The sequence below is a fragment of the Adiantum capillus-veneris genome, chromosome 12 (assembly GCF_014529385.1).
Source record: "Adiantum capillus-veneris isolate H3 chromosome 12, ASM1452938v2, whole genome shotgun sequence".
Lineage (NCBI taxonomy): Eukaryota > Viridiplantae > Streptophyta > Polypodiopsida > Polypodiales > Pteridaceae > Adiantum > Adiantum capillus-veneris.
The window spans coordinates 35,983,043-36,005,336 of record NC_140942.1 but is presented as its reverse complement, the minus strand read 5'-3'; the positions used below and the strand labels follow the sequence as shown (position 1 = coordinate 36,005,336).

General features: G+C 44.4%; 1 protein-coding gene across 3 annotated transcripts in view; it reads left to right on the top strand.

Moving 5' to 3' along the window:
* The first annotated feature begins 1,346 nt into the window (after positions 1-1,346).
* LOC147445576 (phototropin-1A-like) overlaps positions 1,347-22,294 on the top strand; it is a 62,016-nt gene continuing 41,068 nt past the window's right edge. Inside the window, exons 1-5 of one of the 3 annotated variants that reach the window (XM_086525045.1) lie at positions 1,347-1,635; positions 1,938-2,021; positions 2,912-3,893; positions 4,318-4,500; positions 4,780-4,871. In XM_086525045.1, coding sequence (XP_086381171.1) covers positions 2,947-3,893; positions 4,318-4,500; positions 4,780-4,871 — 1,222 coding nt within the window. In that variant the 5' untranslated portion in view covers positions 1,347-1,635; positions 1,938-2,021; positions 2,912-2,946. The other 2 variants (XM_086525043.1, XM_086525044.1) reach the window with 2 other exon arrangements.

Sequence of the window (22,294 nt, the reverse complement as noted above, 5' to 3'; positions counted from 1 at the left end):
TGCCAAGATGGACTCCACCTATAGCACATAGGCCTTATTAGAGGGCTGTGCTATAAGCTCTTTAAAAGCATTTGCTACTATTTAAGGCTACTCGAGTTTGATGGTGCCACATTTTTCTCATTGACTAATAAACATAGTTTGATGAGACACGTCAAGAATCTAAAGGATGGGCTTGCCACCCCTAACTTGAAGGTTGTGCTTTGTAGCCATGAGTTTTTTTTTTTTGCAGGGAAAGGAAGCAACAAAAACACTTTTACTTGTTTTTTACCAAATGTGATCACGACGCCCCCACACTCTTTATTGTTTAGCGAACATTGACCACTACATCAACATTGTGCCTTTTATACTTGCAAGCCATGAGGACTCACCACTTGTAGACTTTAATTTAGCCCTTCTTTGAGTTGGACATGCTTTAGAGAAGGGTAAAGAGGTGTTTGGGGTGCCGTACTAGAGTGTCAATATTTTGCAAAGGCCCTTCCAAAATTTTCTTTCTTAGGCCTTGTTTTTTTTTGGGCAAGGTGCATCCCTAAATGGGGGGAATTTTTTTTTTGGGGGTGGGGTGGGGGGACACTTATTCGTGATTACCGTCTTAGGCCCCTGTCAAACGTGGGCAACAGACAGGGCCCGAAAACCCCCTCTTGGGTGTTGTTGTTGTCACACATTGTGGTGGTTTTCAATATAATTTTATTTTCGACCGAAATAACATCGAATGGGCGTAGCCCAATTGTTTCTAGGTGCGTCAAAATTGTAGCATATTATGGTTCAAATCCCCCATGGATTGTGTTCGCGCGTTTTCTTTTGACGATGTCCGCACTAGGGCGAGGATGATCGATGGGTCTACATCGGGTGAGAGTTTGAAGCTGCAGATACATGATGCAACCAATCTCTTTCTGCCAACTCAATCACACACACATCCAAGCGGACGTGTGTGACAGGGGTCGTAAGAGGGAGGCCTCTCTCTAGGTAAGGAGCAATTCGGACAGGGTAGGGTTAATCCTTGCCCCAAACACTTGCTTTACTCACTCAGCCCTTCATTCACAACATGTGCCAAGATTAGCAGAGTTAGGAAATGACTTTGCGACTCACGTGAAGAGGAGCCTTGGGGCCATTGTAGTGCAACACACAACAACATGATCTCCAACCTTGTGTGAACTAGCTCTAAAGAACAAATGCATGATAGAGCACTACTCAATGCTCATGAGACTCACGAGAAATAAAGTCTCAAGGCAACATAGAATTTGGGCCTGCATGATGATGGAACACAACACAAGTACTAGGTAGCCATGAGATTAAAGAAAGGCTCTCAAGGTGTCATGCACCTATACATGGAGAAAGGCTGTAGAGTATAATCAGCTAGGACTAAATAAAAGCGTTTTTTTGCTAATTTGGGAAGCAGGCGGCTTAGACGTGCCTCGTGCGAGATTGTCATACCGAAAAACGAAAAATATTGTCTATTGGGAATTTGGGATTTCTCGTATAATCACTCTCATTCATCAACCCTCCCCCTCTCTCTCTCTCTCTCTCTCTCACACACACACACACACACACACACACACAACCCAATACCCATTTCTCATCTTTTTTCCTTATTCAATACCCACTTGCCATTTTGAGCTCTGCTGACATCCACTCCATGTAAGCTCTTCTCCCTTCCCACATGGACATACTTAGCTCTGCATTTGGGCTGTTGGCATTTAGGATTTTGTAAGGAGTTCATTTCATTTTCTTCAAGCTCTGCATTTTGATTCCGAGTCCACAATGACAATGTGCGTCTTCGCAAATGCATTGTTGGCTGTATTTGTAAGGTGGGCTTTTTCTGCTCAATGGTTGATTTTGCTTCTTTGCACATGCATTTTCTGGTTGTATTTGTAAGGTGGGCTTTTTCTGCTCAATGGTTGATTTTACTTCTTTGCACATGCATTTTCTGGTTTACGTAGGAATCTGGGTGTTCTCAGTTCAATGGTTCGGCAAAGGTTTAAGACTTAAAACGAAACCTGAACAACTCAAAAAAATTGAAGAAGGTAAAAATGTAGGCATTTCGGTTGTGGAGAGCTAACATGCTGCAGAAGAAATGCAGGTTGTTGTTTGTGGGAGTTAGGGCATAGCTTCCTTTTTCTATGATTTTTTGTGTTGTTCCTTTTTAAGTTTACACATTGCTTTGGAGTCAGTAGCCTCGACACATGAATATTGTTAAGGCGTTGGATTTGAGTTCTTTGTTTCCTTTCAAGGATGAACTAATTTTTTCTGTATTGCTCTTTTGTAACGCCAAGGATTACACCAGCTTCCTCCTTTAAATGGGAGCAAGACCAGGCGTAGAAATCGCAACACCCTAATTTGCTTTTTACTCAAAACTAATCAGTTTTCTTGCATTTGATTACATCCTTGCTGAGCCAGCACTTGATAGAAGAGGCACAGCTAGTAACTCTTATTACTCCCATCAACTAACTGCATATGGGAGACGACGCTAGCTCTTGCTTTAGCGGCATGTGCTTGGAGACCCCAGATTGAGTTTAAGCTAATAGACCCACATTTTGTACCACACTTGGTTAAAGTGGGCTGTAGCTGAATTTTCTGTTAGTTACCTAGTGGTTAAGGTGAATGTGTGGGTGCGTAAAGACCCAGGGTTGGCACCCGGCGACTTCTTTCGAATTTCAGTTGTACCTCAAAAATAGGACTGTCTGTTAGTTAGAAGACAATGTAGCCACTTTGCATTAAAATCCTAATTTTACTAGTTTTGTCTCTCCTTGAGATCCAGCAGAGTTTGAAAGCTCACTATAACTGCCTTGTCTTGACCGATTGAAAGGATAAATGAACTCTACGTTGGTTGATGAAGTTAATGCTCAATTAATTTACCAGCTCTTATGGATTTAGTTAATTCAGAGAGCTGATATTGTTTAGTGCCCGTGTGCAGGCATGAGTAAATACGGGTGATTAGCACACAATTACATGTCTACAAGCAGCAGTATGAATGACCAGAGGAGGGATGCATACAGTTTGCGGGCGCCTCCCAATGAGGGTAAATTACACCCTCTTGCAAGAGACTCGAGAGGATCTTTAGAGGTGTTCAATCCTGGTAATCCATCCTCCCTGACTGCTGCATCCATTGGTGCCGGTATGCAATATACTCCGTCATGGCAGCAACAACAGCCTCCCGAGGATGAGAACTATGACCTCCCACTCAACCAAAGAGAAAAAGAGGAGAACATTTATAATCAAACCCATGGCGGACCAGAGAGAGAGAGGGGGCCAGACAAGGGGACATCTCCTTCTGATCATAAGCGTGGTATGAGTACAGGGACGTCTCCCCCAACAAGAAGTAAATATAGTGAGATTTTCACCTCTCATGACACCATTGACAAAGAAGGCAAATTCCAAGCCTATCAGACTACCGAAGAAAGCACTCATGACTGGTTGTCAAGCACACCAGCAGGTCAAGGCCCCATGCTTGGTGGCGGCTTTGGTGGCGGGGAGGGGGCCCGTGGCTCCTACCTCCTTGGCACTCGAGAGCACCCAAAAGCGAGGTGTGATTCACTGGCTGAACGTGCTGCTGGATGGGGACTTGTTCTAAAAACTGATGGCGACTCAGGCCGTGTTGATGGTGTGCGCACCAGAACCTCCGAAGAGGAACGGGAGTTTCGTCGCCTCTCTGAGGAGCGACGGTCCTTGAACTCTTCCACTGTGCGAACATCGGATGACTCAGGCTTCACAAGTGACACCTCAAACGCATCTCGCATTCCCCGCGTCTCCAAAGACGTTCTTCAAGCACTTGAGGGCTTTCAACAGACGTTTGTAATTGCTGATGGCACCAAGCCCGATCTTCCTATCATGTATGCAAGTGCTGGATTTTTCAAAATGACAGGCTACACCTCATCGGAGGTGATTGGCCGCAACTGGTGAGTTTCTTTTTGTAAGTTCAGTTAAAATACATTTAATGGCTATGGATAAAGGTTCCCCTTTCTCATTATGCAATTCCACTCTGAGTTGAGCTTGATGAGGTTAGAGTATAGGTACATCAGCAAATGAGAAAGGTTCTTTTCTTTCATTATGTGTTGCCGCTCTGCGAATTATGCCTGATGAGGTAAGAGCATAGCTTTTCAGATTTGAAAAAAGGCCGTTTTATACAGGAAAATCATAGCGATCATAACTAGTTTTATGCACTAGTTAGTTGCCAGATGTTAGAATGCATGCCCTTTTTCCTCATTATCGTGAACATCTTACAACGGTAATAGCTTAAGAACAGCATTAAAATACAGCAAAATTGTTATATTTCTGAGCCTACCGAAAAAATCAACATATTATCCTTTTTGGTTCTTGCAGCCGATTTTTGCAAGGCAAAGAAACCGATCCAGAAGAGATTGACCGAATTAGAGAGTGCATTAGTAAAGGGTCTGGTTACTGTGGTAGACTTCTCAATTACAAAAAGGATGGCTCGGCCTTTTGGAACCTCCTTACCATTTCACCTATCAAAGATGTTGATGGAAGCGTGCTGAAGTATATCGGGTGAGTAGGCCTTTCCATGTAGATTTCATGAGTATCTACCAGCAGAAATGTGTTATGGTATTATGCTTGGACATAGTTATAAAAGCTCAGGAGTATACATTCATTCATTACATTGTTGTAATGTACTCGTATCATTTGTGCATATTATCTACAACTGCATCGTTGGTGTGGGAAAAATTATGTATGTGTTTTGTCAGAATGATGTCTCGATGTTTTGTGGGTGCTAGAAGTTAAACAGGCTACCAAAACATTAGTAATTGCTTCTCTGTGTGCTACCAGCATGCAAGTGGAAGTAAGCCAATTCACTGAAGGCACAAAGGAAAACGCAATGCGACCAAATGGATTGTCGGAGTCTCTAATTAAGTATGATGGTAAGTTATACTTTAATATGTGGACTGATTCTCTGTTTCTAAGAATAACAATTCATGTTTCAGCATATGAAGCTTATTTTTCTAATCTTATATCTAACCCTCGTTAACATTATGGATGGTCCCAGAAATTCTTTTACGAGGTGGTGTTAGGAAATAAGACGTAGCTAAATAGATAATTGAGTAGATTACTTAATGGAGAGAGACAGATTTATATACACGAGATTATAGAGTAGAGAGAGAGAGAGAGAGAGAGAGAGAGAGAGAGAGAGAGAGAGAGAGAGTACACACGATATACGTGGTTCACCCAATGTGGGCTACGTCCACGGGAAAGCAGACACTCAATGGCTTTAGTACTTCAAAACAAGAAGTAGTTTATAAAGGGATTATACCCTTAATGGAGCTCCCGCCTTGCTTCACTCTCACCACCTCACACTCACCTTGTTGCATCAACTTCACACTATGAAATGTGTGTAGAAATGGCCTCCTTTTATATAGGCCAAAAGGGCTGCCCTCTCTTATGAGAGACAGCCATGTGTAGCCGCCCTTGTGCGAATAAGTCCAAATCGGACCCTCCAATCCGCCCATGTGTGGCCGCCCTTGAGAAGACAAGTCCGCTTTTGAATCCGGCCACCGGCCACCGGCCATTGATTTCCGACCACCTGCCATTGACTACCGGCCACCGGCCAACCGACCGGTTGTTTTCCGACCACTTTCCGGCCGCCGTCCGGCCATAATATTCCGGCGAAAAAGAATATTTCGGCGAAAAAAAAGTCTCGAGGGCGGAGTTTAAAGTTGCCCCTGATTCTTGTCCGTGAAAATTTTGGTTTCCGGTGAGTGATTTTCCTTCACGCACGATGGCTTCTCCTCATAATGAGGGCCTTACAAATGTGCGCTTTTACCACAGAAAATTACAAGGGTAAATCAGGCTCCATACTTAACAGGTGGACCATGTCCTTTTAAGACTTTTTGTCTTGTGGGTCTCAATCATTATCAAATGATTGAAGTGTTGTAAAGGCTGGAGATGGTTCATGAGGCTTGCTGGGTAGTTTAACAAGCCAGTGAGGAAGGATTGCTCATCTTTATGAATCCTAAATTGTTATAAAGTCCAAACACTGATGCCCAGTTAAGGCATTAAAGTCAAGAGGAAATGCGGTGGCAGCAATGAAAAGAGTGCTTGGAATGGCTGTCTTTTAAGGTTGATTGTTTATGACGTTTTAGAACGACTTGGTGTAAGAACCACATAAATTTGCTTACGCCTTACTGGGCCTAGGGGCCCTCTAGGCTCTTCCTCTGCAGTTTAAGGGTGTCTCATAATCTATTTTTTTTTTTTAAATTTTGTTTATAATGGCGTGAAAATGATCCTTCTTTTAGTTTTTTGAAACTGCCTAGGGCTACAGCTCCCAAGAAGTCAGGCATTGGGCACTGCTGAGGTCAACCCAGCCTGTCATGCTTTGGCTGATCCGGAACACACTGACCCCCCAAGATGAAAGTCATCTCTAGCAAGAGGGATGCCATCACTCGAAATATCCTGAGCCAAATCTGTAGGGCCTAAGAACAATCGGCAGTGTCGTTGAGTCTCTCAAGGATGTCCAAGCCCAGGGCAAGCCAAGGGGTGTCTACCATGGGCAAGCCAGACCCCACTGCAGTCCCTTTGTGTGCGACCATCGACTGAAAAACAGTATTCTGCAAGAACACTCTTTTTAGAAAGCTGTAGCAATCTCTTTGATCTCTGGCGGCTCGAGCCATCCTGTCTCCAAACCCCCGTGCGAGTGTGTCAAGGTCCACTGATTTAAAAGACTTGCCTTATATTCTATTCCCGACCTATGTGCAATGTGAGGCCCTCCTGTGGGAAGAGAAATCATGCCTCCTATCGTCAAGCGTCTGGAGCTCACATCTTACCTTGTGAATCTGTGTCTCCAACAAGGCTCTATGTCGGTGTCTGTCACAAACTAATGACGTGGCATGATCACCCGGGCTAGGACCTGATGACGTGGCAGAACTGTACGGACATGCCCATAAAAAGCGCTGACATGTTGACGTGGACTGCTGTACGGATTTCCGTAAAAGCGTTGACATGTTGACGTGGCAGGTTGTACGGATTTCCGAGATTCACGTTGGCTGCTTTTTGGGACCCCGAGCTTTTGAGTTTGAAGCTTTTCATGTAACTGCTTTTCAATGGCCAAGGGCCTTTAGATAAGAACCCAAGGCCATTTCTCCTCTCAGTTTTGTGTTGACGAGCCCCTGAGCAGAGAAGGCTTGCAGGAGTTGTAACTTTGCTCAAGCATTTATATAAAAACAAATACCGAAAGGGGCCAGCTTTTGGGGCCAATACCTCTGGGCACGGAACTACGCCGACTCTATTCTTAAAAGTGTGATAAAGTTGTGAAGTATTTTAAGTGATTCTCTTGTATGTAGTGCCAAATTTACGATTTGGGGTGCCCAGGGCTGTAAAAGTGGTATCAGAGCTTAATTGATTTCTCTTCTAATGGGACATTCGATCCTTTTACCGCGACACATGGATTTAATTTTCAAACGACGAATCCCGCAAGAATCAACGAGACCTGACAATTTCGGATCGGGTGAAAGTATGGGAAATTCAAATGGGCAATCAGAACAAGAGTATGCGTCTCCACGGCTACGGAATATGACCAAGCATCCGATCAACGAAGTGCATTATTGGTGGCGTATAGCCATCGACTCGCCTTTAAAGTCAGCATTGAAGAAAACACGTATTCCGTGGGTGTACACTGAAGATGAACTTGATGATGTGGTAGATCGACGAGTCAACCAAATATCGAGGACCACGAAGCATTCAAAGAGACGCAGCCGGGGAGTAGACTACCCTGGCTATTTGGGTCGCTAGTCTTTATTTGCAACTGCACGAAAGACGAAGAAGCGCGTACGTTTTGAGGGTGTTTCCAGTTCATCCTCATCTAACAATTCAGATAGCTCTTTCATAGCTCTTTCTCCTTTGATTCTAGTATGAGGACTGAAAAAGCAGGGAACGAAGAAAGATTCAGAGACACCGAATGAAGAAAGATTTAGAGACACGGAAAGAATAAGAAGAAGGCCAAGAAAAGCAGACTCACAGAAGGTCTTGGAAATATTTTGATAGTTCTGAGGAGGATTTATCCTCTTTTGAGGGTTTGGACTTTGATGACCAGATGTTTTATTCTAAAGGGAAGAAATTTTTTAGAGCCAATCAATACGATTTTCTCGAAGATAAGAGCAAGAAGATCAAAGAATTCAAGCAGGGTGGACAAAGCAATCAAATACCTTTTCAGGTTCTTGAGATGCTCACAAGGCCCTCGCTTTCATTCAATAGTTTGACATCGCTTTTTTTGGAGGGCTTTACTTGGAGCACTCCAAGATTAGAAGGGCAACATCTAATTTGAAAGGAATGCATGAACGCGGTGGTCCACTCTTTTGTTACGAAAAGAAGCACTGACAAAGTGGCTAAAGTTCAAGAGACTTTTTATTCCTTCGTGGCTCACTCGAGTACGGATGTGATGTGATTACCACCTGGAATCATCTTAGGATGGCCAAGGCAGGTACTCTCGATACTTATTGCGAGAGATTTTGGGATGTTTTTCTACTTGCCTCATCTTTTAAAAAGATCAATTCTAAGAAGCAAACCGTGCGATTTTGTTGTGCATTGGCCAAAGGGATACGAGATTACTGCTTGTTACAGAAGTCGGAGTCTATACAGCAGTTGATGGGACATGCTAAGCAAGGGTTTTCTATGCATTCAGGTAACTTGACTTATCCAACAGATCAACCTTCGAGAAGTGATGACGGAAGAAGAAGAAAGAAAGATGTACGTCCCCGACTGACAGAGGGACAGAAAGACGAATACCTCAAGACGGGAAAGTGCTTTGACTGTGGGGAACCAGGACATATACACTTCGCATCGAATGCAGGATAGTTTTTGAATTTAACCAAGAACCGCCTAATCACTTTACCTTTTATCTTTCTGTCCTTGTGTGCCAAAATCTGTTCTGGAACGAGTATCTTCTCGCTTTCCTCCACTCCGGGTTGCTCATCTGGCTCCCCATCATCGAGCACATCGCCTTTAAAAGGCTTCAATAGACTCACATGAAATGCATTGTGAATTTTCCAAGTATCGGGCAGCTTGAGTCTAAAGGAGACCTCATTTATCTTTTCTTTTATTTGGAAAGGGCCATAATACCTCATGCTAAGCTTTGGAAAAAGCCCCTCCTTTCTCTTTTTCTTTCTTAGGCGTGCCTTCTCAAAACGTAAGAGTACCCAGTCATCTTCGTTTAATTTCAAATCTCGTCGATGTCGATTTGCTGCCTTTTTGTGTCGTTCTTGAGATTTCTCTAAAGCCTCCCGGACCTTGGCAAATGCAGTGTCCAAGTCCTCGTGTACCGGTCGGCTTCAAAAATCTTATCTTTAGTGCTTAGGAAGGGTGGAATCTTCAAAGCACCTTCAATGATCTCAAATGGTGCCTTCCCGTCGAAGAGTGGATCGTGTTATTGTTGGCAAATTCTACCAAGGGAATTTTTTTTTCCCATTGAGTCTTCTGATCAGAAATGTAAGACCAATAAAGCCAATACAATTGAATTTGCAATCTCAGATTGCCCATCTGTCTGCAGGTGGAAAGATGACGAGAAATGCAACCGTGTGCCAATGTTCTCCCAAATAGCCCTCCAAAACAAACTTGTGAATCGGGGATCTCTGTTAGAGACTATTGTCTCAGGCATGCCATGTAGTCTGAAAATCTGTGCAATGAACAGTCTCGCTAAATGATCCGGCTTGACTGTTTTCTTCACTGGAATGAAGTGAGCTTGCTTGCTAAATCTGTCAATGACAATCCAAATGCCATCATGCCCACTTTGTGTCTTTGGGAGATCAAAAATAAAATTCATTGCAATACTTTTTCAGGTCGGGTTGGAATGGGTAAAGGCTGTAACAATCCCTGTGTCTTATGCCTGTCAAACTTGACCTTCTGGCATACTAAACAACTTCGTACAAAGTCGTCCACATCCTTCTTGAGTCTCCACCAATAGAAGTAACGCTCCACACCTTTCAAGGTGGTGTCGATGCCACGGTGACCCATAAAAGATGAACAATGGCACTCACTCAGAACCTTTTCCCTCAACGGTTGTGTGACGCACATCATTTTCTTCATCAAGTAGCCATCTTGTATGGAATATCCCGCTACTACCTCCCCATTCTGTATTCGAATACATCGGAAAAATCCGGTTCTGTGGCGTACTGATCAACCATGTCCCCGAAGCTTCTAGGATGAATCGCGGAAATAGCCAAGACTAGTGGCTTCCGAGGCAAAGCCTCTGCCACCAAGTTTTTCTGTCCGTGAACACGGACAATCTGGAAGTGAAACTGTGATAAGATGTTAGCCCACTGCATCTGCTTTTGTGAAAGCTGCTTTTGTGACAAGAAGTAGCGTAAACTCTGATGATCAGTGAAGACCGTGAAATCGGCTCCAAGTAGGTAATGTCGCCACTGAGTAAGAGCATGGATCACTGCCAAAAGCTCTTTCTCATAAATCTGTGCTGTCAATTCTGGCCTTGAAAACGATCGGCTTTCATAGGCAAATACATGGCCTTCTTGCATTAAGACCGCTCCCAGCTACGACCACAAGCATCACAGTATACTTCAAATGACTTTTGCAAATCTGGCAAAGTCAATATTGGTCTAGTAGTCAATTTCTCTTTTAGTGTCTGAAAGGCAGTCATCTCTGCGGGTCCTGTCACCAGGAGGTGTATTTTTCCTGTTGCCTTCCGTAAATAAGTATTAGATATATTTATTTTATTTTTTACTTGTTTGTCCCAAAACCCTTGAAAAGGTGCAAGTGGACATTGCATGGCCAATGTGAAACGGCTGCAGCCAAATGGGTTTCTCACATTGGGGATCTAGGTCGGTTAGACAGGGACTGCCCATGCCAGTGAGCACTGAATTCTGATGAGTATGGAAGCTCGTGTGCGCCAAACTGGAATTTGGGCCACTCGTCAAGTCACTGCAACTTTATAAGTTGAAAGGGGCCAGTAAATTAACCCACATTGTAGATGTTGGTCAAATGGTAGTCTTCAATGATGGTCAGGAGACCGATAGGGACGCCATGGAAGCATCTCCTAAAATTTAGGGAACTGCTATTTTTGATCGTAAAATGTGTTCGCGTCATTAGCTCTGGAATGACAAGGGGAACATTTTATTGCTCTGCTGCCAAGTCAACTGACGCACCAGTTGAGATATTTTTAGCAGGGAAAGCCCAAACTCGGAAACTGGGCGACGTGTTAGCCTGAGCGATTCTGCCACTCTTGGGAGGCAAAAACGAGCTGCATATCAACAAAGGGGGCGCCATTTTCAGCCTCAGGTGGATTGTAGCAGGTACAGAAGCTATGGAATGCTTACCTTGCCCTCTATGCACAGTATGGTGACGGGAGTGATGCCCCGCACGCTACATACTGCTCTCTTTCTCCCCTACGTACAGTATGTTATGCCCCACTAGTGGGCTTCTCATTTGACCTATGTACAGTTCTGGGGGTTTATGCGCGTTTGCCAAGGCAAGAGCCTTTTGAACAGGAACCAGATTAGCTAATTGCTAATCCCCCAGAGGTACGCACAGTTCCATCACGAAAGATTGCGAGTTTGGAGAGTTTTCTCGCGTGAAAACTCGTCCAATTCATAGGGGAATTGTCCCATTGCGTGCGGTAGCCCTTGGGGACACGCGTAGGCGTGTTCGCTCTGCTAAAAACAATCCGAAACAGGGAATTACAGCTTGCTGTGTTTTTCTGCAGGTTTAGGGTTTCGCACCTAAACTGCAAGGGAACATCGGGGGAGCCTCGTGAGAGCCTTGGGATGCGTGTACAGGCTTTTGGGCTCCCGGCAGTGAAAAACAGAGAATTACTGCCCGCTGTATTTCTGTGACAGCTCACCTGAAAGCTTCCAGATATCGAGGGAATCCGTCCTAGACAGGTGTTTTTGACCTACAGGGGTTTTTGCGCCGTTATGTTGTCGAAATCCGGTCGAAAACCTGTGTTTTCAGCCCTCGCCAGGTTTGGATAGCTTTGTGAAAGCTTGTGCTAAGTGGTCGGATCGTCTACCTTAATTTGAATAAAGAAATACCGAAAGGGGTGCCAGTCTTTGGGGCCTACAGGGTGTCGGTCTCGTGTGCGCAGTGACATTCTAGTCGCTGGACGCAACTTTGTTCTCTTCCCTTCTCAGTGCTCTGTGTAAAGTTAACAGGTAATTGAAATAGTACCGCCCTCTACGTTGTACGGGCCGGTTATATGGTTCCATCGACGGGATAGTCACTTTTTCTTCAAAAAGTGCAGCGTGGATTGTTGTGGGTGAAAGCAACACAGAGCTTGTCGATATGGCAGAGAAGAGAGACCAAGTACCTGAAGAGGGATCTTCCTCACATGGCACAGAGAAAATTCCTTCAACCCTTCAAGAAGAGGACAGGTTGTTTAGAACTCAACTGCGTTGTTGCATGGACATGTTTCAGCAGTTGGCTAACAACCCAAGGATGCAGGAATTCTTACAGGCTCCGACGTAGGGTTTTCAGCCTCCTACACAGGGCATGACTGAGCCGTTGCAGGAAAAGGAGATTTCCAATGCGCAGAGGTCTCATGATGCTCGAGGGAAAGCCCATGTGGTTGAGCAACTAGCGGTGTCCAATAATCCAAAGCAACTTGCTTTAGCTGGACAGGAACCGTTTGTGAATGGTCAAGGGAGCAATGAACAGGCTATGCGTCAGACCCTTCCATTACCTAATACTTATCCTGGTTATTTTGGAGGTGGTTTAGTGTTTCAAGCTATGGCTGGACCTTCCACAGGTTATATGCCAGGGAATGTGTTCGGGACAATGCAAACAGGCATGGGTAACCCTATGTACGCGAACATGGGTGTCCAACCAGGTTTTCAGGGTGCCTACGGCCAGTTTCGAGTGCCTGGAACACAATTTGGTATGGCTGGTTTTTCGCAGAGTGCTGGAATGAACACTCATGGAGCACCACTGTTACAGGCACCTGTTTATGATAATGTGGCTCTGAGTCAGCCTAAGGATTACAAGGAAGGTGGGCAGGGAGTGAAGTTTGAAACTTTCAGAGCAACTGAGGACCAATTGAAGGCTTTGACCTTCATACAGCAGTTCGATGCAGCTTATGTTGGAGGAAACTTCACGGAATCTTCAAAGATACGCAAGGCTTCCACTTTCTTGAAAGGGAATGCGCTCCAATGGTGGACCGCATTGTTGAACCAGGGTCAAGTCCCAACAACGTGGGTCCAATTCAAACAGCTTTTTGCGCCTGCATGGTTGACAAACACTTTTGAAGTGGATGTGATGACAGAATGGCACGAGTTGAATGCTAAACAGTGTGCGAATTTGGAAGAGTACAATAAACAATTTTGGGCCGCAATGTTGCCAGTCACCTCTTACAGGTTTGTGCCATTGTCAGAACAGATTGAGAAGTACTGTTGCGGATTGCCCAAGAAAATCAGGGACTACTGTACAAAGACTACTGTCATGAATATGTTTCAGTTGATAGAGAATGCAAGAGTGGCCAGCAATCTGTCGAAGGGAGATTCCGATGGATTTAATAGCCACAAGAAAGGGTCCCAGGGCAAACAGTTTTCAGCCAAGGGCAATGTTGCAGCAAAGCCTTTTGAGCCTCCCACAAAGAAGCCCTCCACTGAAGAAGGTGATACGTCCAAGAAGCAGTCTAAGTCTTCTTCGGGACGAGGACAAGGACAAAAGAGGCATTTTTCTGGCAAAACTTTTGAAGAACGGAAAGCTCTTAGGGAGGCCAAGAAATGCTACATTTGTGAACAGGAAGGACACTTTGCAAATGAGTGCCCACAAAAGAAGTCACAGGATAAGGATGACGAGTCAGACCATAAAGGGAAGAAGCCAAAGCCGAGTGCCCACAAAAGAAGTCACAGGATAAGGATGACGAGTCAGACCATAAAGGGAAGAAGCCAAAGCCGAGTGCAGGACTTGTTCCAGATTTGGTTGGAGATCAGCCAAACACAGATGCCACGGAGCTGTGCAGAGCTTGGGGCAAAGTTAGAGACCAGACAATGCTGGTTTTCTTTGATCCAGGAGCTCGTGCAAATTTCATATCACCAGAATTGGCATCAAAGTTGGGCATTTGTGTAGAGGAGATGGGTATGACAGGCGAAGTAGGTTTGGCATGCCCAGGACATTCAGAGCCTGTTACTCCCATTCTGGGAAAGCTTTGTCTGCACATTCAGAGCTATGTGGATGCGGAAGAATTTCATATTATGCCGCTTGAGGACTGTGATGTGTTATTGGGTATCCCATGGTGTTACAGGTTGCATGCTATGGTGGATACTTACAACAAAAAGATTACCCTTGTACATAGAGGAAAGACTCATGTCCTTGATGTAAAGCTTAAAGGCGAGTCTGTTCCAGTTGTTTCTGCTTCTGCTATTTCATGTGTAATAAAGAATCATCTTTCTGCGTACTTGATCTTTGCAAAAGAAGTACCTCAAGTTGTATCTAATTTGTCTACCTTAGATAAAGACAGGTCAACTTTTTTGAGTGGTTTCAGTGATTGTTTTTCGGACTCTTTGCCAGGGGAGTTACCTCCTGAGAGACCTGAGGATCATACTATAGATCTTGTGCCAGGCTCTAGTCCACCGAATAGACCACCATACAGGGTTAGTGCAGCTCAGTAGAAAGAGATTATGGGTCAGGTCAACGAGCTTTTAGAGAAGGGGCTGATTCAGCCCAGTTCATCCCCTTTTTGTTCGCCTGTACTCTTAGTGCAGAAGAAGGATGGTTCATGGCGCATGTGCATTGACTATCGCGCCTTGAATAAGAATACCATCAAGAACAGGTTCCCGTACCGAGGATAGATGACATTCTTGATCGGCTTGAGGGAGCGTCATTGTTTACAAGAATAGACCTAAAGAGCGGGTATCATTAGATACGCATTAGACCAGAAGATGTCCATAAGACTGCGTTCAGGACAACATTTGGTCTCTATGAGTTTCTTGTCATGCCATTTGGTCTCACAAATGCTCCTGCCACATTTAATAGAATGATGGACATAATTTTTAGACCACATAGAAACTTCGTGGGTACCTTCTTTGATGACATGATTGTCTACTCAAAGTCTGAAGAGGAGCATAGGGATCACTTGACCGCAGTTTTCAATGAGCTAGGCAAGAATAGGCTACTCATCAATGCGAAGAAAAGTGAGTTCTTTTTGCAAGAAATTCACTTCCTTGGGCACATTGTTTCAAAGGATGGGGTACGCATGGATCCCGCTAAAGTGGAAGCAATTAGGTCATGGCCAGACTTGAAGTCCATACATGACATTCGAAGCTTTCTAGGCTTATGTTCCTATTACAGGAGGTTCATCCGAAATTTTGCTGAGATTGCTTCTCCACTCCATGCACTGCAAGGAAAAGGAGTTACTTTCAAGTCGACAGCCAAGGAAATTTTAGCATTCAAACACTTGAAAGAGAAGCTGACTTCAGATCCGGTAATTATTTTGCCAGATCTTTCTAAACCTTTTGTGGTTCAATGTGATGCGTGTGGCCATAGTCTTGGTGCAGTTTTAATGCAGAATGGCCGAGTAGTCGCATATGAGAGCAGAATTCTTTTGAAGACTGAAAGGAACTTGCAAGTCTATGAGAAGGAATTGCTGGCAGTAATTCATGCTCTCACTAGTTGGAAACACTACTTGCTAGGGGCTGATTTTGTTGTCCAAACGGATCATCAAACCTTGCGATATTTTCTTACACAGATGAAGTTGTCTGAGAAGCACATGCGATGGGCAAACATCTTGTCAATGTTCCATTTTCAGATTGTGCATGTGCAAGGGAAAAAGAACGTGGTGGCTGATGCGTTGTCACGAAAGCCCCAAATTTCAGCAGTGTCAATTCCGTACCATTGTGAACTAGACGAAATGAAGACACAATATGCTGAAGATTCAAATTTTGCAAGGATCTATGACCAGCTTGTTGATGGGCAACATCATGAGCACTATATGCTTAAGAATGACTTTCTCATGATGCATGGAAAGTTATGCGTTACTAAACAGTTACGGCCAAAGATTTTAATGGAAAGTCATGCTCCACCTTATGCTGGGCATCGTGGAATTGATGCGACAGTGAAAGGGGTTGAGGCATTCTTCTATTGGCCAGCTTTGCGTCAAGATGTTGACACATTTGTAAGATCATGCTTAGTATGCCAAAAAGTCAAATTTGACAGACAAAAGCAACCGGGATTGTTGCAGCCATTGCCGATCCCTGATAGGCCATGGGAAAGTATAGCAATGGACTTTATCTTTGATCTTCCAAGGACGCAAACAGGAAATGATGGGATTTGGACTATCATTTGTAGGTTCAGTAAGCAGGCCCATTTCATTCCTGTTAGGAAGAAGATAAAGCCACAACACATGGTCAAGATATTCATGAGCAATATCTTTAAATATCATGGGATGCCTCAGTCAATTGTCAGTGACAGGGATCCACGTATGACGAGTCTTTTCTGGAAGGCATTGTTTGAGAACATGGGCACTACGCTCAAGTTCTCTTCTTCGTTTCATCCGCAAACTGATGGACAGTCAGAAGAGGCAAATTCTACTGTCTTGGACCTACTCAAATGTTATGTCTCAGAGCACAAGGCAACTTGGGAACACCATCTCCCATTGGTTGAATATGCTTACAATAACACTGTGCATACATCAACAGGTAAGGCACCATCTGAGATAGTGGAAGGAGGAAAGAAAGTCCCACCCATTTTGCAGACTAAGGACAAGATATTTGAGGCAGACAAGTATGTGCAAGATATGGATGAAACATACAGGAAGATAAAGATTGCTCTTGAGAAGACTCAAGCTAAGCAAAAGAAAGCTGCTGATCGTCACCGTCGTGAACTTGTATTTTCACTTGGTGATTGGGTACTTCTGCGCTTTGAAAAGGCCAGGTTAAGGAAAAGGAAAGGCAAGGAACGCTTGTTTCCTAAGCTCAGTATGCGATATTATGGTCCTTTTCAGATTTCAGAAAAGATCAGCGATGTAGCTTACAGGTTAAAGCTACTAGAAGGCTGGAAAATACATAATGCGTTTCATGTCAGCCTTATAAGGCCCTTTGTTGGTGATGTGCCAGAGAATATGCTTGATGAGGAACAACCCGAAGTGGAAGAATTGGATGAAATCCTTGTTCCTGAACAGATATTGGCACATAAAGAAAGAAAGGTTGGAGGAAAGGTTGTAAGACGCTATTTGGTGAAGTTCAAGAACTATCCATCATTAGATGCCAAATGGATGGAAGAGTCTGAATTACATATCCTGCACAACTATATCCCCATGCTCACTGTCGAGCATAGAAAGGAATGACTGCATAATCGCTGACATCTCAGCCTCCTCTGCAATCATCCATTGCAAACATGACCACTCAATCTGTTGTGACTAAATCACTTTATTCGCTACTAAATAAAACTAGATAAAACAAACCATTATTCACTTAAAAATGCTGTTAGAAAAGGCATAAGCAAAATAAGTTCAAGTAGGTTCCCTTGATTCACCTCAGCTATTACAATTGTATCTTGAAGCCTTTCAAATGGAACCCACAGTGACTTGATGCAACCTTTTTGGAGCAAGGCAAGAGCATGGTTCATGATGCTCAAGAGAGTAGTTAAGCAATTGTATCTACTCTTTCCATACAGAATTTAGCTAGAGAAGTTTGTGCTCAAGAGTACACTAGAAGACTTCTATGCTTGATATATGTGTCGTAGCCACGTTGGTGGGATTGTTTAATCGTCCAACGCTACATTTCCGGAAGCATGTATATCTTGGATTTCCCATCATAGAATATATGTGATATCAGGAGATATCTGCATGTATTATTGGCATGCAAGCGAGGTCGCTTGCAGTATTTCAAGGGTGGGGTGTGTCACCAAGAGGTGTATTTTTCCTGTTGCCTTCCGTAAATAAGTATTAGATATATTTATTTTATTTTCACTTGTTTGTCCCAAAACCCTTGAAAGGTGCAAGTGGACATTGCATGGCCAGTGTGAAACGGCTGCAGCCAAATGGGTTTCTCACATCGGGGATCTAGGTCGGTCAGACAGGGATTGCCCGGGCCAATTAGCACTGAATTCTGATGAGTATGGAAGCTCGTGTGCGCCAAACTGGAATTTGGGCCACTCGTCAAGTCACTGCAACTTTATAAGTTGAAAGGGGCCAGTAAATTAACCCACATTGTAGATGTTGGTCAAATGGTAGTCTTCAATGATGGTCAGGAGACCGATAGGGACGCCATGGAAGCATCTCCTAAAATTTAGAAAGCTGCTATTTTTGATCAGAAAATGTGTTCGCGTCATTAGCTCTGGAATGACAAGGGGAACATTTATTGCTCTGCTGCCAAGTCAACTGACGCACCAGTTGAGATATTTTTAGCAGGGAAAGCCCAAACTCGGAAACTGGGTGACGTGTTAGCCTGAGCGATTCTGCCACTCTTGGGAGGCAAAAACGAGCTGCATATCAACAAAGGGGGCGCCATTTTCAGCCTCAGGTGGATTGTAGCAGGTATAGAAGCTATGGAATGCTTACCTTGCCCTCTACGCACAGTATGGTGACGGGAGTGATGCCCCGCACGCTACATACTGCTCTCTTTCTCCCCTACGTACAGTATGTTATGCCCCACTAGTGGGCTTCTCATTTGACCTATGTACAGTTCTGGGGGTTTATGCGCGTTTGCCAAGGCAAGAGCCTTCTGAACAGGAACCGGATTAGCTAATTGCTAATCCCCCACAGGTGGACAGTTCCATCACGAAAGATTGCGAGTTTGGAGAGTTTTCTCGTGTGAAAACTCGTCCAATTCATAGGGGAACTGTCCCATTGCGTGCGGGAGCCCTTGGGACACGCGTAGGCGTGTTCGCTCCGCTAAAAACGATCCGAAACAGGGAATTACAGCTTGCTGTGTTTTTCTGCAGGTTTAGGGTTTCGCACCTAAACTGCAAGGGAACATCGGGGGAGCCTCGTTAGAGCCTTGGGATGCGTGTACAGGCCTTTGGGCTCCCGGCAGTGAAAAACAGAGAATTACAGCCCGCTGAATTTCTGTGACAGCTCACCAGAAAGCTTAAAGATATCGAGGGAATCCGTCCTAGACAGGTGTTTTTGACCTACAGGGGTTTTTGCGCCGTTATGTTGTCGAAATCCGGTCGAAAACCTGTGTTTTCAGCCCTCGCCAGGTTTGGACAGCTTTGTGAAAGCTTGTGCTAAGTGGTCGGATCGTCTACCTTAATTTGAATAAAGAAATACCGAAAGGGGCGCCAGTCTTTGGGGCCTATAGGGTGTCGGTCTCGTGTGCGTAGTGACATTCTAGTCGCTGGACACAACTTTGTTCTCTTCCCTTCTCAGTGCTCTGTGTAAAGTTAACAGGTAATTGAAATAGTACCGCCCTCTACGTTGTACGGGCCGGTTATAGGTCCCCACGAGAAAGGGACTCCTTTCTGTGTGAGAATGTGTAGAGGGGAAGCTACCTGTGCAAACTTTTGAATGAACCGCCGGTAGTAAGAACACAAGCCCAAGAAGCTTCTAACTTCATGAACATTCTTCAAATCTGGCCAATCACTTATAGTCTCAATCTTGGTTGGGTCCATCTGTACTCCTGTTGCTCAGACGATGTGTCAAAAAAAAAAGTATCTCCGGCAGGAAAAATTCACTCTTTTTTGGCATTGATAACTAACTTGTGATCCCGCAATGCTTGAAAGACTTGTAGTAGCAGATGGTGTCTATGCTCTGCTTCATCCTTGGAGAAGACTATAATGTCATCAGAGAAAGTGCCGACAAATGATCTATACTCTCGGAGAATCCTATCCATCATTCGGTTGAAAGTTGCTGGAGCATTGGTAGGGCCAAAAGGCATCACCAAAAATTTATATAAACCGAAGCTTGTCGGAAAGGTTGTCTTGTAGACATCTCCCGGGGATGATACCCGCTTTTCAAATCAATCCTGTTGAAACAAGAGGATCCCTGATGTCGGTCAAGAATATCATCGATCCTTGGAATTGGAAATCTGTTTTTGATAGTGATTTTATTAAGAGCTCTGTAATCAATGGACATTCTTCAAGATCCGTCTTTCTTTAAAACCAACAACACCGGAGAACAGTAGGGTGAAGTACTCGGCTTGATAAGATTCTTTTCTAGGAGGTCTTTCACTTGGTTCACGATCTCTTCATTTTGGGCTCGGCTAACACGGTAAGGTGGCCGGTTCAGTGGTGTGCTTCCAGGAATTAGATCAATGGTGTGATCCTCATGTCGCGATGGGGGCAACTCGCCTAGCAAGCCCTCAAAGAAACAATCAGCATGTGTGGAGAAAATCTTGGCGTTCTTTATCAAGTTAAAGACATGTTCATTCTGTGTTCATCAATGAACTCTTTCAAGTAGATTGAGTAAACAAAGAGACTGGATTTCATTAATTTGGAAATGGCTGAAGCTGATACAATAGGGATGGACTCGCCCTTCAGTTTTACATCAATTACAATTTTTCGGCCCTTTTCATTCGTCAACGTTGCTTTCTTTGCCCGATAATCTACCACGGCGTTGTCCTTATGATACCAAGGAACTCCTAGGAGGACGTCACAGCCTTCCAGAGGCATGATGTAGAAGTCCTCGTGCCCTAAATACCCCTAACAATGCAACCGAAGTTTGCCAATGACAGGGGTAATGGCTATGTCCCGTTCGAGTGCTGCTAGAACTGCCTTTGCTGGTGGTCCCATCCTGTCGGGTGTAATCTCGAGCCGTGCCGCCAATTCAGGTGAAATGAAGTTGGCCCTTGGCTCCTCCATCGAAGAAAATCAGGTCTTATTGATCTTTCACTTTGCCCCAAGCTTGGCAAAGTTTTGTACTTTCATCAATCAGGCATGGGTCAGTGCCCATGCAATCTGGTACCAGTCCTGCTTTCATCTTGCCTTTTCTGCCACGTTCCTCTGTTGCTCTAGAACTCTCTGGTTTGTCTTCAGTCTGTTCTTGCTGTGCCTTTTTGGGGCACTTTGCGGAGATGTGCCGACGTTCCCCGCAACCAAAACACTTTCCCTCTTTGATATAATTGGCCCTCTCTCGAAGAGTGAGCCGGGGTCGTGTATCCTTATCCTTCTTTTCTTGGGAGCTCTTTTTCTTTCTACTTTCATTGTTGGAGGTCGGTCGGGTTCTTTGAGTCAGAATCTCATCAGTGGGGTAAGTCAAATTTCCCAAATGTATCGAGAAACCCCGTTTCGCATGACCCATTAATTCTTGAATAGAATTTGACTTTTGTTCAAGGCAGTAGTCTCGAATCTCTGTAGGGAGTCCGCAGCAAAACCGCTCAATCTGTTCCTTAAAAGAGACCTTCTTAAATGAAGAGGTCGGTAGAAAAGAGTCCCAAAACCTCTCGCTCTCGCAATAAGCGTCCATAGAATCTCACTTGGTCATCTGAAGATGGTTCCAAGCGGTTCGTATATGTCGTTCGTACTCCCGGGTCAGCCAAGAAGAAATAAAGAGCCTTTGAATTTCAATCGCTTGACTGGAGCTTCTTTCCTCAGAAGAAGAGTGGACCACCATGTTCGAGCATTGCCTTTGAGGGGACCACCATGTTCGAGCATTGCCTTTGAGGAAAGATGCAGCCCTCCTAATCTTGGAGTGCTCTGAGTAATGCCCTCTAGAGAAGGCTATGTCAAACTGTTGGATGAAGGCCAAAGCCCTCAGAGCATCTCGAAATCCAGAGAAGGATTCAAATTTTATCGATTGTCCACCTTCTTTAAACACTTTTTCTTGCTTTTATCTTCGAGGAAGTCATATTGGTTGACTCTGTAGAAGTGCTTCTTCTTTGTATAAAAAATATGGTCATTTGAAGCCGAATTGTCACAGGATGACTCCTTTGTAGAACTGTCAGAAACTGGGCGGAATCTGGGTTTCTTTGCCTTCCCCCCCCCCCCCTCCCTCCCCCCCTTTCCAAAGCTCTGTTGTTTGCTTCGCTTTTTGCCTTTTTCGTCCTCCTCGCTCGAGTCCGAAGAGCTAGAAGAACTGTCTGAAGAAGAAGAACTTGGTAGTCCTTCAAATTGTACATGCTTCTTCTGCTTTCTTGCAGATGCAAAAGAAGATTGACGGCCCAAATAACCAGGGTAGTCAGTCCCCTTCTTGCCCTTTTTCACTTGCTTTTTGAATTGATTGTTCGCGTCCAAAATCAGACTGATATGAGTCTGAACCACCTCTTGTAGTTGAAACCGGCCCGTAGGGCGGTAGGCGTTGGCTTTCACCCGAAATTCTTAACTTTAAACACACACACAGAGCACTTTGCAAAGAGAACCTGCGACGGGAGTTAACACTTGAATACACACACGGCTCGGAAGCTAGAATGCTCCGAGCAGATGCCGACAACCTGTAGGCCCCAAAATTGGCGCCCCTTTCGGTATTTCTTTA